The sequence below is a fragment of the Lutra lutra genome, chromosome 9 (assembly GCF_902655055.1).
Source record: "Lutra lutra chromosome 9, mLutLut1.2, whole genome shotgun sequence".
NCBI lineage: Eukaryota > Metazoa > Chordata > Mammalia > Carnivora > Mustelidae > Lutra > Lutra lutra.
The window spans coordinates 94,914,679-94,932,713 of NC_062286.1; the positions used below are offsets into that span (position 1 = coordinate 94,914,679).

General features: G+C 45.1%; 2 protein-coding genes across 3 annotated transcripts; both read right to left on the reverse strand.

The window, feature by feature from the left end:
* Positions 1-3,833: 3,833 nt before the first annotated feature.
* LOC125110016 (probable cystatin-15) lies at positions 3,834-7,702 on the reverse strand. 2 transcript variants are annotated; one of them, XM_047747166.1, is made up of 3 exons: positions 7,401-7,702; positions 4,739-4,846; positions 3,834-4,012 (listed from the first exon to the last, which is right to left on the reverse strand). In XM_047747166.1, exons 1-3 carry the CDS (start codon positions 7,593-7,595, stop codon positions 3,932-3,934), a joined length of 384 nt encoding a protein of 127 aa, XP_047603122.1. In that variant the 5' UTR covers positions 7,596-7,702; the 3' UTR covers positions 3,834-3,931. The 2 variants fall into 2 exon arrangements, with proteins under 2 accessions (XP_047603122.1, XP_047603121.1); XM_047747165.1 differs by having other exon boundaries at positions 4,739-4,849.
* A 4,780-nt stretch (positions 7,703-12,482) lies between these two features.
* LOC125109852 (probable cystatin-16) lies at positions 12,483-15,924 on the reverse strand. Its single transcript, XM_047746959.1, has 5 exons — positions 15,577-15,924; positions 15,323-15,369; positions 13,762-13,821; positions 13,487-13,538; positions 12,483-12,648 (listed from the first exon to the last, which is right to left on the reverse strand). Exons 1-5 carry the CDS (start codon positions 15,857-15,859, stop codon positions 12,569-12,571), a joined length of 522 nt encoding a protein of 173 aa, XP_047602915.1. The 5' UTR covers positions 15,860-15,924; the 3' UTR covers positions 12,483-12,568.
* Positions 15,925-18,035: the final 2,111 nt, after the last annotated feature.

Here is an 18,035-nt window from a genome sequence, read left to right on the forward strand (position 1 = left end):
TCTTATTTTTCCCATATCACAGTGTTCTTATATTTGAGATATGTTTCCTTTTTGTTTTGCCTTCTTGTATTTTTTTCAGAGGTCAACTAACCATGTCTTTTAATTACAGTACACAATTCATTTATATTATCCTAACTAAATTGACTACTGTTCAGCTTTGTGCTACTATTTTCATGTGTACTAATTCTATATGTATTTAACAATCTTTAATACAATATCATGATTGTATGTGTCAAAATATCATCTAGATGTATCCACAAATTCATCCTTTTGATGTGTTTATTCTTCTTTCCTTCCTACCATACTATTTTTTCCATCTGGGCTTTTTTCTCCTTCTGCCCAGAGAACTCCCTTTAGTCTTTATTTTAGAACAGTTCTCCTGACAGCAAATACACTCCATTTTGCTTATTTAAAATAATTTGGTTTTGTATGTGTTTTTGAGAGAGATTTTTGGTGCCCAAGGAATTGTAGGTCAGTGGTTAATTTCCTTCAGTGGTTAGCAAGTTCATGACAGTATCTTCTGACTTGTTTCTCATCTGAGGTCAGCTAAAAGCCTGATGGTGGTTTATTTGAAAGTAAGAGATCTTTTTACCTCTGGCTGATTTTAAGATTTTTCTCCCTAAATTTGATTTAGAACTGTTTTATGCTCCACTGTGGGTTTCTTTCATTATATCCTGCTTAGGGTTTGTAACCTTGCTTAAATCAATGGTTTGATGTCTTTGATCAGTTATAGAAAACTCAAGCTTTACATTTTCAAATACTGCTTCTGCCCCATTGTGTGTTGCTCCTCTATGGGGAAACTCTCACCTCACCCTTCTTTGTTTCCCATCCTGCATCTGCTCTGGCCGGCCTCCCCCCGTCTAACTTCCATGCAGTTTAACCTGACAATCACATCATTCATTTCTGTTACTAATTTTTCAGTTCTAGAATGTTCCTTTTATTTTTTTTGGTAGCTCCTACTTTTCACCCATATTATCCATCTTTTTCCCCTAACTTACTCATCTTGAGGTTAAAGCCCCTTATCTGATAACTGCCCTGTTGAGACATTCTCAGGTTTGTTTCTATTATTAAATTTTGTTCTTGATTTACCCATCAAGTCTTGTCTTTTTTTCTTATTGTTTTTGACTGAGTGCTGGACATTCTGTGTTTTTAACATCTATAACTAATTGAGACTTTCCCTGATTTAGAAAATATTTTACCTTGATCTGATAGCAATGCACAAGATGTGAGCCATGGGAGAGGCTTATGTAAAATATAGACCATTTCAGAGAAAATGTCATCATCTAAAGAGTAGATTCCAAAAGTGGGTGCATCCGGGAGACTGGAGAAGAAAGAGAGGTTGTACAGGGTCTATGGGGCACACTAGAAGACTTTGGGGCTGATGCTGGAGGATGGAACCTGAGTGTGGGGCAATTGAAGATGGAGGTGAGGGGCCAGTCTAATGAATGCAATGCTCCAGGACATTGATTTGTTAGTTTTGATTCACTGACGGTATTGCTGGACTGACAATGTTGCCTCATAAGAGAAGACAAGGAAGCAGATAAACAATAGCAGTTTCTGTGGTAAGTGATTTTGCTCAGAAAATAATATTTGGAAACTATCACAAAAAGGAGATAACAAATGGCTAGTTACATGTATTTCCAAGCTTTCGTTTCTTTGCTAATGCCTGTGGATATTTGTGTTTGGAAACCAAAAAGTTAACATAAGAGCTGGACTCAGTCTATGAGCTCAACTTAAGAAAAGCACAGTAAAGAATCATGACACTAGCTATCAGGGGCCTGACAGGGAAATGGGGAAGGGAGTTGGTGGTTAATAGAGACCATCTCATAACTTCAATTTTATGACATTTCAGGGAAAGTGACATTTTGCCTTCACCTCCTCCCTTTCCCTTTTGAAGTTTCCCTGAAGACCCCAGTGCTGAGATTTTGGATAAGCCTCTATTTCAGGAGAGGTTTCACAAATATATTCCAGGAACCTCTATTCCTTCAGGCCAGGAAGGCCCATAAAATATTCTGAGTTTTGTGGAAATCAAGAATTTCTGAGAAGTGTGTCAATGTTTCTATGTGTGAGCTTGTATTGTAACTTCCAAGTATATTTTTGCTCCCTACTGATTTGGGACAATGAGTCACTGGGCTGGATCTGGAGAAGTCTCTCCAGGACATGATGACACAGAACAGGCTGCCTCTGGTGCTGACTCACCTTGGACAGTATTGTTTCATTCAAAACCTACTAATGTGGGCTCACCACAGGCAGTGGTGGCAGACACATTTACCTACCAAACACTCTTGCACAAACCATGACCTGTGACCATCAGTTCCATGAATGGGGCCATGTTTTTAATCCCTTATTCTGTCAGAGCAGTAACAAGAGGAAATACATTGGTCACAAACAAAATACCCTAACTACAATTCATACATTTTTAAATATCACAGTTCCTTAGAAAACTATTTCCCAACTGTGGCCACAGTGCCATGCACCTGGGGACTTCATGTATTTCTGGTGGCTGGTCATAAAGATTCTTCTATGTAGTGGTGGGAGGTGGGTATGGCCTGGGCTTTACATTTTTAAAATGAAACCAAGGATGTTTTTATGTGGATCAAGAGACAACATGACAGACATAGTGAGAAGAAAAACAAGACACCAGGCCATCCTCGGGTGAAGCCCCATGGCCCAAGAACAATGGTTCAAACCCTCAGAAACTGAGGGCTCTAAAGCAAGGGTGGAAAATAGGTCAGCTCTGCTGACCACACAGACTTACCTTGTAAGATTGTGTATGTCCCTATCTAAGTTACAAACTCTACTCTCAGATTGGTCAAAAAACCAAAGCTGAATGAGGCCACTACTTCTGTGCTATACCCAATGGAACTATCACCAATTTTCTTGGGAAATCCTGTCACATCATTGCTTATGACCACTTCATGAAAAATGGATTGTCTGGGAAACAGGCAGACTTTCAACTAGGAACCACTCACATCAGTCTTCAGAAAGCCAGGAAGAAGGAAGAAAGACACTTCAGCCCTTACATTCTGAAAGATTCCTTCAAGTAGCATTGTCAGTGCTTCTCTGTCCCAGTCATGCCCCCAGGTGCTCCCATACCCTTCCTTACTCTGCCCCTTCAGGGCTACTCCCAACAAGGATCCCTGAAGATAGAGTTGCTCATCAGACTGGGTGTCTGTCACCACAGTGCCTATCCCAGGGGTAATGACTGGTGTTGACAGCCATGGAGGCCAAGCTGTGTTGGGAAGGAGGCATCATCAGGGAGCAGGTAGGACATGGTGACTGGAGCTACCATTCTCTGAGCTATCCTCAGAGGCCCTGGGATGGCTTTCTATGTGTCAAGAGGCTCATGTGCAGATGGGTGTCCGTGGAAGGCAGAGCATCTTATCAGCTTCACTCACCCATCTCCAATCTCTGTGACTAGATATGGCCCCTCCTCAGAAGGACCACCCCATTGTGAGCCTGGCCCCAGAACTCAGAGAAACAGGTGTCTGCTCCTTGGAAAATTAGTCTGCATTCCTTTTGAGTGGTATGGATGAGGGGCATGGAGAGATTGGAAGATGAATGAATAGGTGAGTGGTTACAAAACAGTGCAAAACAGACAGGGACCCAGAAAGTGCTCTGAGAGACATTTAATTTTCCTGGTACCAAAGAGTCCTGGGACTACAGACTGACTGTTGTTCTCTGGAGGGAAAGGAACATCTTAAAAAAAAAAAAAGGTTTTATTTATTTATTTGTCAGAGAGAGAGAGAGCACAATCAGAAGGGGGGAGGACAGAGGAGAAGCAGCCTCCCCACTGAGCACAGAGCCCAATGCGGGACTCAATCACAGGACCCTGAGATCATGACCTGAGCTGAAGACTGATGCTTAACTGACTGAACCACCCATGTGCTCCAGGAACTTCTGCTTGAGGAGCCAGGGGCCCCTTCTCTGCCTATTTCTGCACGCAGGTACTGTTCAGGAGGAAGAACTGGGAAAGCCATGGTCTGGCATCCACAATAAAGGTGCAGTCCAACTGAAAAAAAAAAAAGCAATTATGAGATTAGAACAGTTTAACACATGGAGAGCACTTCACATGAAGGACTGAGTAGGAGTTCAATGTACATGAAAACTACAAATGATGAAAAGCAAAAAGAAACAGTGGCCTAGCGTAAGATCTGAGGAGCTCAAGTCTCTACCAAAATGATGGGCAGGGGTTGCTGAATCTGCACATGTGGGTTGGGGGCTACTGAGAGGGTCCCACCAGGACCCCACTAAGACCCATGGGTCTTGCTAGTACCCATGACACTTCCTGGATGCCCTCTTTCCCCATGAGTTCTGAGGGAGCCAGCAGGCTGCTGAGGAGATGGTCCAGCTGGACACTGGACACTCAGCAAGAGCTGCAAACCTACCCAGAAGGGAGGCTGCCCCTCAGTCTGGGATGAGGGGTGGGGCTCAGACAAGCCCCACTGAGGATGTCATCCTGACTCTGGCTCATGCCCAGAGTCCAAGTTCCCTGGACAATATTAGCTCATAGATGATGACCCAAGTAGACTATTACACAGGTCAGCTGTGAGCACAGGACTCAGTGGGCCGGAGCAGCTCTGTTGCATTAGAATAACCGTATTCCCCTCAGAGGGAGCCCTGGGACCTAAATGGAGAATGGCCAGGACTCTTTCTGGCCCAGGATCATCCCTGATAACTTCCTTAAGCCTCCTTCCATTCATACTCCTTTATATGAAGGTTCATCTTATTCTCAAACCTTTTTCTCTTCCGGACCTTCTTGCAAGGGGCAGTTTTCCAGGTCTTCATCCTCTTTTGTACAAATGGTTTGGCCCAATTCCAACTCCATTAAATATATCAAGGCAAACTGCTGTTAAAAACAAATTGGAGAAACTGCAATGAAATACTTTGTTTTAATAAAAAAAAAAAAGCAGGGAACCAAAAGGAAAACAGGCAAAAGCTATGAATGTGCATATATAAATGAATAAGGACATACATATGTACAATGTCTTTTATTTTTCTTATTTTTAAATTGATTTATTATTTCACCTTTCCCTTTTAATTCTCCATTTTTCTTACAAACAGGCGCCATATGTATACCTGAAGCATGTACAGGAAACTTCTCTGATGGCCTGCACCTGCTAGTGGCATCTACAGCGCCATGAATGCACAGGAGGGAATAGGTTCACAGGATAAGAGGCCACACAGCATGGAGTCTGCATGGGCCACAGCAACCCTAACAGCACCACTGATCTCTCAATCGTATGCCTGCGTGGTGTTATCCAGACACAGGGGAGCACACCAGAGAATCCTACTCCGGAGAGGAGGGTAGCAGGTCTGTTAGTCCACTGATGAGTCATCGCAGCTGGTGGTCCCTTTCAGAGCAGCGTCTAGACAGGGGTGTAGGGGGTCCTGTGGGCTGAGGATGTTGTCTCTTTATGTGGGAGTTGGCTGCACAGAAAGACTCTTCTTGCTAAGGTACATTGAGGTGAATATTTACAAAGAAGATGCTGTTCCATGTGTTTGTTAAGCTTCTATCAGAAGTTATTAAGTTACTATTTCATCTTGTTAAATAGAAAGAAGTGCATGAATACTTAAGAAGAGCTCAAGTTTAGAAATGTAGCCAGAAATCACGGTGGGGAGGAAACTATCTCTCACTGGACTGACCTGGAATTATCTAGAAGACCTTTGTTTGGGGTTCAGTTCTTACAGGTGACACATGATGCCCACTCATGACCCAATAAGTACCACCACCACCACACACACACACACACACACACACACACATTCATGTACCCCTAGCTTCACTTGCATGGCCCCCAGACCCTGAGCTAAGACAGGCACAGGGGCTGGAGCAGCAGCTACAGTCTCTATGCCCAAGGGGTTCCCACATCCTCCAGGTGTCCAGGGTTGGCTGCTGTCTAAGAAGAGGCAGAGGGTCAGGAAATGGGAAAGACTGAGGGAAGCCAGTGGGTGCTGTGCAGGGAGGGGGCCACCCCCAGTGTGATGCAGAGATGAGACTTTACCCAGCAGGGCCTTGCAGACATGATGCCTGGCCCAGGACTGTTCATGCAGGGACCAGAATCTGGGCATGGACAGAATGAGTTCTGGACAGCAGTCTATATTCCATTCAAAGAAAGCACAAACTGATAAAAATAAACAGTAGTGAGAAAGGTTTGCCCAACAGAGGCTAAGGACACATTTCTGTCAGGCCCAATATTTTCTCTACTCTTAAGGCTCTGTAACCCATGGCCTCCTTCTGCATGGGCTATTTCAGGAATCCTAAGTGTGATGTGCTGCCCAGCTCTGTTTGTGTCTCCTCCAACCTTGCTCTGTTGTCTTTTCAGTTGATGGAATCACTGCACACTTATGTGTTCTGGGAAAACACCAGGGGTCCATATTTGACCCCCTCAATCTCTACACCCTCACACCAGCACATGCCACATTGACCTCCAACACATGCAGAAACCAGCACTTCTACTTCCCAGTGACCAGAGGACCATCCCCTGCATCTTGGTCTCAGGCTGCATGGCTTGTGGAATCCTGAGTGACTTCCTTCAGTGGATCCCCAGATCTTCAAGAATAACATCTCAAATCTTTGGCGGGGGCCCTGAAATGCCCCCAGCCCTACCTCCCCTTGCACTCCTGCCTCTCTGCATCTCCTTCCCTACAACCACAGTCCACAGAATTTCAGGCTGTCCACAAGTATATTTGTTGCTTGCCCCTAACCAGGGTCCTCTCCAGGGCTGCCTGCCCTTCTCATCCTCAACCTCCATGTGACCAAACCTTTCCAGGAGTATCCATCACTGAGAAGCCTTCCCTGACTTCTCCCCTTGTCCCCAGCTTCCCCTCTGCCCTCGGCCCCCACACTGCTCTTCTCCAGCCTTTCCCTATTCCACTCATGAACTTGGAACCATTGGCCTGTCCTCACTAGCACCACAGTCCCATGAGAACATGTCCCAATCTTTCTGCTCTGCTGTCTCCCATCCAGCCCTGGACCCACAGTATTTCATGCAGAAGACTCACAGCTCAGCCTCTGAGATGCCTTTCGTTCTTGGGCTTTTGCTTCCCAGTGACTGCTTTTCTTAGTCTTTCTGGTTTCTTGTCTCCCTGCTGCTCTGACTTCTCCCAACCACCTCACTGGCAGCTTTTCTTCCCTCTCTCACTCTGCAGCTGGATCTCTGCTTTCAATGCTTGCTTTCTGCTCACCTTCTTTCCATCCCTCTGTTATTCAGGGGCTTTGCTCATGAAAGAAACAAATCAGAGACTCGGAACACTTCTAATGAAATCTTGCAACTTTTTAAACAATATTTACCAAATTAAAATATCATTGCTCTTTCCCGCAGATCAAGGACTCACCCCTCCCAAGTGTGGTCTCAGGGCAAACATGGAGCCACCCGGAGGGAGGACACTCAACTCACCTTGCGCTGGCTTCGCCGCACCCACAGCAGCTTATACGCATATTCATCTGGGTAGACTTGGTTGAAATGAAACACTGCAAACTCAACACACAAGATGAAGTAATTTGTTCTACTACCAATGTCCATAAAGTCGGAACTGCAGACATGAGGTGCCAGCACAATGAGCCCCAGAATTAGAGGTGCCTTCAGGAGCATTCTGTCTGGTGTCAGTCCTGGAGACCAGCAGCAAACAGGTGGCAGGGTGGCAGCTAGTTCGGTACCACCCTCTGAAGCTCTGCATCCCACACAGCCCGATACCAGGGAGTCCCTGGGCTGCTGGCTAGTGCTCTGTCCAGCTCCTCCCCTTCACTGCCTGCCTGTCCCTCCCATCATCACTAACAGAAGGCAGAGCAGGGGCTCACAGTTTTCACTGCTTTGTTCCATAAGCCTTGGACCCAGGAACATGCATGTAATATGCTCTGTTTCCAGTGCTGCTTCCACCTGCCCCAGCCCAGCTCTAACAGACTCTGAATGCAGGTCTTGAACCCAACTCCCTTGCTCTCATGGCAGTGTATCCTACAACTGCCAGGTCACAAGAGCTCTTAGGAACACTGGTGGGCTCTGGGAAGTTGAGGTAAAAACCAGGTCTCTCTCTGACCATGGCTGCAGCCATCAGGAGGGTACAGGGAAGGGTTACCATTGGGGATGGGTTACCATCCCTTCCAACACCTCTAGTACCAGCTGACCTTCTTTCCATGAGGTCTAATTGTGTTTGACAGTGGGGAGAGAGGTTTCTAATGTCCTGGATGGGTGGAGAGAAATCCAGGACAAGGGGGGTGCCAGCCCAGGGCAGGGATCAGCTGGAATGGATATGGATGGCAGCCATGGGCATGAGAGGGATAGGGACTGGGAAAGACAGGTCTTGCCCAGCCCTAGCTAACATGCTTTTCCACACAGCGTTGCCACTTTGAAGTCCCATGGCCTTTGTCGAGTCATTTTTGTTAGGCTTTTCTCAGAGGAACCACAGTACCTGTGAGTGTCCTACCTGACCTCATACAAGGCATTGGGAGTGAGTGGACCAGGACATGTTGCCCACGCATGTGAGGACACTGCAAGGGAAGGATTTTCCCACTTTGGGCATGGAGTAAACAGACACTGAACATTGATGATGATCCCAGAAAGGATACAGGGCCAGGGCCACAACCGGATAGGCCATAAAGACAGATTGGGACTACCCCAGAAAGAGATAGGAATGTGGCCAGAATGGCAGACACCTTTGTGACCACCTTCACTGTTGCACATCAGTAGACAGCTAGCAACCTGGATGTCTAAGGATAATCATGACGAGGACTCCACACCCTGCCTAGAAGTGTGTCTGATCCTGAGTGCTGCCTCCCCTAAGAAGCTCAGGTCCCCACGTGGCTGGTTCTTTCTTCCCACTCCCAGCAGCGGGATGACCAGAGTGGCCACTGTCATTTTTTGAGACCTGCAGGATACTACCGACATGGGTTGTGACTACCTTCCTTCTAGATATCTCGTACCAGGGGTCAGCAATTTCGTGAGGACTGCGAATGGACCAACTGTTGCATTTCATGACCCTTTCTATCAAGCTGTTTCTTCTTTCCTTTGTTTATGTTTTTTATCATAATTTCTTCCATTTTTGCGGGAGACTGTGATCACCCATAATTTTTGTGCCCATCCTCTGCATGTGCCTGTCCAGACTGTCACTTACCTTGAAGCTGAACCTCAGGAACACCACATATGCTTTTCACATCATAAGTTTAATCATTTCCTTTGATCACATATCCTAATCAGAATTGTGATTACTCATGTTCTTTTAAGGTGTGTTGCTACCTCGACAACCATATTTCTCCTTAATTTAATCAAAATGTCCCTGCAGCCATAGACACTTATCCCTAACGAAATTAGTTCTTTCAAATTCTTTGAGATTCATTTTATGGATCAGAATATGTTCAGTTTGGATCCATAGTCTATCAGCTCAAGAAGGATATGCGTTCCATAATTGGTGGTAAATATTCTATATAATTGTTACTAATTTGCCAATTAACACTTAAGTGGAGCACAGGGTGATGCATGGGGAATCTCAGTTCAACAAACAACCACAGGAGAAATTGAAACAGAAGAGCTATGGGGAACATACTCAGCAGCTGAAGGGGCCACAATGTGGAGGTCACGGCACAACACAGGTGGAGCCACAGGATCTGCTTACTGGGTGGAGTACCTCGGGGTTCTTGGGATAGAGCCAGATTGGCCAACTCAACCACAAAGGGCAGAGTTCTGGTAAACCCCAGGAGGGTCTTATCTAAGGGTGCACAAGGGGGAGGTCCTGGCAGGCAGAGGAGACTATTGCTCACAAGGGCTGCAGGGGAAGACACATCACACACTTCCATTTACCTGTGACTCTGTAGGATGCTCTCTAGGGAACATGCTTGTGCTTATATGAGACTCCAGTGTCAATTTTAAGACCCTGCAGGCCTCCTGGCCACACAAAGTAGATGCCAAGACAGCAGTACCATGGAATAGCTTAGCTAAACTCCCAACAAAAATAAAAATCAGATTTGTTCAGTGGATTCTTGAAATCCAGGACAATGATTTGTGTACAAATACATTTTTGTGTATATGTACTGATATTTACCTGGTGGCTTCTGGATTAGATTTGATCATTCTCCCACTAGCCCTGTCTGGTCTGGCTTTACCAATGTGGAGACCATAAGAAGAGGTAGCGTGAGGATAGAACTGTTGTAACTTCCATATTCAAGCAAAGCTGTGACCTTCAGTTCCTGAAAGGTTGTGTTTCTAATCCCATATTTGTTGAAAGCTTCAAGAGGCCACAGTTACAAACCTGTATTTACACCTTGGTGCCCCAAGGGAAGCTCATTAGAATCATCAGTATAGGGCTTAAAATAACACAGTGGCTGGGTCCACTGAAGGACATGACCTTAACACAGGGACATTTAAAATGCCCCCAGGTGCATGTAAGGTGTATCTGAGCTCAAAGCACAACGTAACTGAAAAGAACAAGATGCCAGATCTTCCCAATGTGAAATGGGAGAGAAGATGAAGGTGTTCACCTATGAGGGGCACCCGTGAGCAGCAACAACTGGACTTCAGGGAGGGTCTGGCTGTCCTCAGCCACCACGGGTTGTGGAGGCCAAGAAAAACAAGGCTGTACCCACCTCGAGTCTAGTCCAATTTCCAGAGACAAATAACTCAGTTCCTTAAGCCCTAATGTCACCCTCCCCTCCATAAACAAAACTGAAGGAGGCTGAGGTAGAAGGAAAAGTAAATAAAGTTAAATTTCTTCTAAACCCAAATCTCACTAACAAGGACACTTGATAGCAAGAATGTGACATTCCACCAGGAAACTCCCAATTGTCTTCATGCTAGTGCCTCATTAAAAGGAAAAACAGCCTTGGCTTGATAGTAGCCAGGCTTTCAATATCCTGACAGTCTTCTTTACCCTGATAGCCCTTCTGAACACCCCCTTTGTCCTCACCCACCGCCGAGTCCACCCCTACTCTGCTTTTAAAAACTCTGACTGTAATCTGGCTCGGGGTCCAAGTCCCTACTCCGCTGTGTCGGGTATACTTGGGCCCAAGCTTAAGCTTGTCAAATAAACCCTCATGCAATTGCATCGGTGCGTGGCTCCTTGGTGGTCTCTTGGACACGAAAACTTGGGCACAACAGGGTGTCTGAACAATGAAAGCTAGACCATTCTGAACTGACTGATCTCAAGCCAAGGGCAGGTAATAGGCTGCCTTTACTGATCATACATATACCTTGTTAGCTTATATTTGCTCCTATCAAACTGTGGGGAGATGTCAGAAATTCTATGCACAGGCTGGTCAAAGGACCAAACCTGGATCGGGCCACCATCTTTATTCTGTCCCCAATGAATATGCCCAGAATATGTGGGAGATCTATCTTTTCAGTGCTTATAGCCAAATCATGGAAATACATAAGCAAGAAAAGGATAGACTTTGAACCACATTCTAAATAGACCCCCTAGAAACCCAAAAGGAAGGAAGGTAACTCCTAAACCCTCCCTGCTGAAGGATTCTTCTAAGAATCATTGCCATAGCCTCTCTGTCCCAGTCATGCCCCCAGGTGCTCCCTTACTCTGCCCCTTCAGGGCTACTCCCCACAAGGATCCCTGAAGACAGAGTTGCTCATCAGACTGGGTGTCTATCACCACAGTGCCTATCCCAGGGGTAATGATTGGAGGCCAAGCTGGGTTGGGAAGGAGGCATCATCAGGGAGCAGGTGGGACATGGTGACTGGAGCTCCATTCTCTGAGCTATCCTCAGAGGCCCTGGGATGACTTTCTATGTGTTAAGAGGCTCGTGTGCAGATGCCCTGATGGTGTCCATGGAAGGCAGAGCATTTTATCAGCTTCACTCACCCACCTCCAATCTCTGTGACTAGATATGGCCCCTCCTCAGAAGGACCACCCTATTGTGAGCCTGGCCCCAGAGCTGGAAGAGAGAAACAGGTGTCTGTTCCTTGGCAAATTTGTCTACATTCCTTTTGAGTGGGATGGATGAGGGGCATGGAGAGATTGGAGGATGAATGAATAGGTGAGGGGGTGCATGGAAGGATGGATGGATGGATGGATGAATAGATGAGTAAGTGAATGAATAAATACACCAACCAACCAGTGGGGACCCTGCAAGGACCACTAGGACGGCCTCCCATGAGCTGGGGAGTCTGATTGACTCAACACTCTGCACCTACAGTCAAGGTAAGAGCAGTAATGATGATGAATTCTCCATCCCTTGTCACAGGCAGCAACATTTACAAAATATAAAAGATGTGGGAGAGTGCAAAACAGATGGGAACCCAGAAAGTGCTCTGAGATACGTTAAATACTCCTAGTACTAAACAGACCTGAGACTACAGACTGACTGTTGTTCTCTGGAGGGAAAAGAACATCTTTTTTTTTTTTAAGATTTTATTTATTTACTTGTTAGAGAGAGAGAGAGAGAGAACAATGAGAAGGCAGGAAGACAGAGGGAGAAGCAGGCTCCCCACTGAGCACAGAGCCTGATGCGGGACTCAATCACAGGACCCTGAGATCATGACCTGAGCTGAAGACTGATGCTTAACTGACTGAACCACCCAAATGCCCTAGGAACTTTTGCTTGAGGAGCCAGGGGCCCCTTCTCTGCCTATTTCTGCACGCAGGTACTATTCAGGAGGAAGAACTGGGAAAGCCATGGTCTGGCATCCACAATAAAGGTGCAGTCCAACTGAAAAAAAAAAGCAATTATGAGATTAGAACAGTTTAACACATAGAGAGCACTTCACATGAAGGACTGAGTAGGAGTTCACTGTACATGAAAACTACAAATGACAAAAAGCAAAAAGAAACAGTGGCCTAGCGTAAGATCTGAGGAGCTCAAGTCTCCACCAAAATGATGGGCAGGGGTTACTGAGTCTGCACATGTGGGTCGGGGGCTCCTAAGAGGGTCCCACTAGGACCCCACTGAGACCTATGGGTCTTGCCAGTACCCATGACATTTCCTGGATTCCCCCTGCCCCCATGAGTTCTGAGGGAGCCAGCAGCAGACTGCTGAGGAGATGGTCCAGCTGGACACTGGACACTCAGCAAGAGCTGCAAACCTACCCAGAGTGGGGGCTTTCCCTAAGGCTGGGGTGGAGGGAAGATTGGGACATGTCCTTGAAGCCCAGGATATTAGAGGGGGATGTGGGATGACTAGATAAAATAAAGAGTCCTCCAAAACCAAAATAAAGGAACAGTTAGGATCACAGAGACAGAACCCAAGGTTTCAGGAAATATTCAGGCTATGTTCTAGAGAGAGGGCTTCATCCTGGGAGGAAGGTCATATGGGTATCTTCAGGGTATTTCTGGTGGGCAAGCCAGGGGAATGCAGAGCTCAGCTTCACTACTCTGCTGGAAGCCACTCTGTCTTCTTAGTGTGACCACCTTCCCTCTCTGGGTGGAGTCCTGAGACCTGGAGGGAGTGGGCCAAGACCCTCATTGTGGCCCAGGATCATTCCTGACATCTTCTCTAAGCTTCCTTTCATAGACCTTCCTTAATATTATTGTTAATTTTATTATCAACCCTTTTTCTTTCCTGGGCCTTCTTGTAAGGAGCAGCTGTTTAGGTCTTCACTCTGTTCTTTTTTTTTTTTTTTTTTTTGTAATTTAACTTTTTTTAAAAAATTTTTTTAATTTATTTTCAATGTAACAGCATTCATTGTTTTTGCACCACACCCAGTGCTCCATGCAATCCGTGCCCTCTCTAATACCCACCACCTGGTTCCCCCAACCTCCTACCCCCCGCCCCTTCAAAACCCTCAGATTGTTTTTCAGAGTCTATAGTCTCTCATGGTTCACCTCCCCTTTACAAATTGTGCAGTGCAACGTCAACTCCATTAAAAATATCATTGTCCACCTCTGTCGAAAAGAAATTATAAAACAGCTGCTACATATTTGCTTCCCATGAATGAATAAAATAGAAAAGTGGGCAAAAGCATATAGTGTCTATAATATGGACTCTCTCTGGTTCTTGCAGGGGGCAGGGAGGGGAAATCCCTATTAAGCTAGTTCCTGTTTTTTTCCTGGAGAATAGAGAAGGAGGTGGTAGGGTACAGGGAGGGAGTAGGTGAGGAGAAAATGGCATGGCACACCCAGTCATCTCAGTTAGAATCCCAGAGTCTATAGGTAGTAGTGTGTTGAGGCTTTGGCACTGAAAGAAGGCAGACAGTGATTACCTCCTTTGTAATAATAGACAGGAAACTGAGTTTGCTATTGTGCTGCTGCAGCTGCCTGCTCTGAAACTTTGTGAAACCATTGATCTGACTTCAATGAACCATAATACTATTGATTTGGTGCCAGATCACTGGTAGGCACTTGAGTGACAGCTTGAGTGGATGTGATGTTACATTTAAATTGTCCTTTTGTTTGCTTTCTAGTTGTCAAAATCTCTTGATAGAATGTGTGCTGCCAAATGCCTGTACAGTCCTTATTAAAGTTCAAGTAACAAGAGCAAAAAAAAAAAATGGGCAAAAGACTAGAATATGAATATAAATAGAATATTCAAATCATGTGCAATTTCTCTGTAAGCATATGATCAACAGAAAGGTTTCCCTAAATGCACCTGAAGCATGTACTGAAATCTTTCCTGAGGCACTCCTCCTGATGGCCTGCACCTGCTAGTCGCATCTACAGTGCCATGAATGCACAGGAGGGAATAGGCTCACAGGATCAGAGGCTGCACAGCAACGAGCCTGCATGGGCCACAGCAACCCTAACAGCACCACTGATCTCTCAATCGTACACCTGTGCGATGTCATCCAGACACAAGGGGAGCACACCAGAGACTCCTCCTCTAGAGAGTAGGGTAGTGGGTCTGTTAGTCCACTGATGAGCCATTGAAGCTGGTGGTCCCTTTCAGGGCAGCATCTAGACAGGGATGTAGGGGGTCCTGGATGTAGGGGCTGAGGATGTTTGTCTCTTTATGTGGGATTTGGCTGCACAGAAAGGCTCTTCTTGCTAACACTGAACTGGATATTTATGAAGTAGCTGCTGTTCCATGTGTTTGTTTCGTTAGGCTTCTATCAGAAGTTATTAAAAGTTACCATTTCATCTTGTTAAATAGAAGTCCATGAAAATTCAAGAACTCAAACTTAGAAATGTAGCCAGAAATCACTGTGAGGAGTAACCTGCCTCTCATTGGACTGACCTGGAATTATCTAGAAGGCTGACTTGTTTGGGGCTCAGTTTTTGTAACTGACACATGATATCCACTCATGCCCCAACACACACCAAAAACTCTCTCTCTCCCTCTCTCTCTCTCTCTCTCTCACACACACACACATATTCCCAACCTCACTTACACAGTCCCCAGACCCTGAGCTAGGACAGGGCACAAGGGCTGGGAGAACAGGTATAGTACCTGTGCCCAAGGAGCTCCTACATCCTCCAGGTGTCCAGGATTGGCTGCTGTCCAAGGAAGAGGCAGAGGGTCAGGAAATGGTAAAGATTGAGGGAAGCTGGTGGGCTCTATGCAGGGAGGGGTCCACACCCAGTTTCTTCAGAAATGTGGTACAGAGGTAAGACCTTCCCTATCAGAGCCCTGCTGGCATGGCATCCAGCTCAGGGCTGTTCATGCAGGGACCATAATCTGGGCATGGACAGAATGATTCCAACTCTCCTTTTTCTGGGCCTGCCCAACCTCCAACAACTTGTATGAGTGTTCTTCCATGTTGTCTTCACTGAACTGAGCCAGAGCAAACTCCACAGATGTCACTAAATAACCATGGTTCTTACTAATGTCTACAAATTCTTTTTGAATGGTCCAGACATGAGTTCCCAGCGCAATGAGTACCAGAAGCAGAGGCGTCTTCAGGAACATGCTGTCTTTTGTCAGCACCAAGGTCTGGGGACACATGGGAGGAGGGGGTGGCAGCAGCTTCTGGGCTGCCCTCCACATCTCCGGATCCCACACAGCCTTATTCTCAGAGCTGCTGACCTCCCCCCTTTGACTGGAGCCTCTGTCCATCTACCTGCCTTGTCCCTTCCATATTACCAAACAGAAAGAATGGAGGAAGAGGGGTCACAACTTCACCCCTTGTCACAAAAACCCTGGACACAAGGCTATGCATGCAACATGCTCTGTTCCCTGCACATTGCTAGGGCTGCCTGCCTGAGTTGCTATTTCAGTCCCCATCCTGCAGAGCATTGTGTCCACCTTGTTTGCTCCCATGGCAGTGCATCAACTGAACAAGTCACATAGATTCCTGGGAATGCTGATGAGCCCATTTATGGGATTGGAGGCAGTTGCCAAGGCTGCCTTCAACCTTGGCTGGAACCCCACCACCCGGACCCAGGGGGGTACAGGGTGGCCAACCAGCAATGAGGAAGGTTGGGGAACTGTCTAATCTACTGTCCTGACTTGGCCTCTGCCAGAAGGTACATCTGGCTTCATCCTCCCAGTTTGGTATGATTGGTTTTCCCTCCCTTCAAAATATGTTCTTGGTTTCACTGTGACTTCTTTCTTGATCTGTGGGCTATTGTGACTGTGTTGTTTAATTCCTACCATAGCCAATTTCTAATCATCCTCTCTCCTGTTGACTTCCAGCTGAAATCCACCATAGTCAGAAAATACCCTATTATTTAACTTCTTTGAAATTTGTTGAGATTTGTTTTATTGCTCAGAATATGACCAACATTCTATATGTTCTTGAAGGTATATTCTGTATTTTTTAGGAGTTAGATACCACTCAGTACACCGTTTCCTTCAAACCTTCCATATACTTACCCTTTTTTGCTTTGTTTTGTTATATTGAGTTTGGTTTGCTTTGGTTTGGGTTCAGGTTTAAGTCTCTTTTTCTGTCTATTGCTCAGAAATGTGTTAAAATCTCTCATTGTGATTGATCGTGAATTTGTTCTTTTCTCACAGTGATTGTTTTATGTATTATGAGACTCTGTCATTAAGTGCTTATACAAATAGAACTGTTATAACTTCTTGGTGGTCAAACATTTTACCATTATGTGTTAGTTGTACCTTTTATCCCAAGGGATTTCTCTTGCTCTGCAGTCTACATTGGGTGATATCAGAGCTCCTACATCACCATTGTTGTCATTATTTTTCTCATGATACATCTTTATCTATCCTTTTACTCACGGTTGGTGTCCTAATCATTAAGATGTGGCTTTGTGAGCAGCAAACAGTTTTTAAAATCTGTCTAGAAGTCTTTTATTTTGAGGGTTTATTCCATCTACAATGACTCATATTACTGATCACTGACAACTAGTATTACCACCACTATTGATGGGTTTGGGTTCCAATTGACCATACAAATATTTGTTTTCTATTCATCTCATTGTCTGTTCCTTCTTTTCTTCTTTCTTGCATTCTTTTTCAAGTTCAAAGTTTCCATTTATTCCTCTCCATGGCTTTATTTACTCCTTATTTTACTCTTCTTTTGTGGTACTATTAACAATTATGACAAGCATCATTGAGTTACTTGTATCTAATGTAATAGTACTTTTACCATTTCAGAGATGGTGAAAAGACCTTAGAAGACTATTACTCCTAACTCCCTGTTATTGTTGTCAAGTGGTTAAGTTCTGTATATTTGAAAGACCAAAACAGTATGATTGTCTTAAGTTAATTGAATTTAATAACATATTTACCTTTCTGCTCTGCATCCTTCAACATTATTTTCACTGGGGTTATTTCTTATTCCCAAAGAACTCTCTTAAGGATTGATTTTTGGCTGGATCTTGATAATGTATCTTTTAATTAGTTAATTTGTTGTTGTTGTTGTTGTTGTTGTTGTTGTTTTTCAAAAATTGTCTTCTCACTAAACAACTGTACTTCCATGGGAGCCCTGTCCTAAGGGTTCAGCAAACTTCCCCCCTACCCCCGACATGTCCTTCAAGCATGGTTAATATATGGACTTTAAGATGATAAAGCTTTGGCTACATCTCAGAAGCCTTGCTATGCCATATGTTCATTATCTTTTGATTGAAAGTATTATCTTATTTTCTATGTGATTTCTTCTTTGACCCTTGGCTTATTGAGAAATATACTACTAACTTTACAGGATCTAGAGTTTTCCAGATTGTTTTTATTGCAGTTGTCTACTGTGTGAAGCATAAAC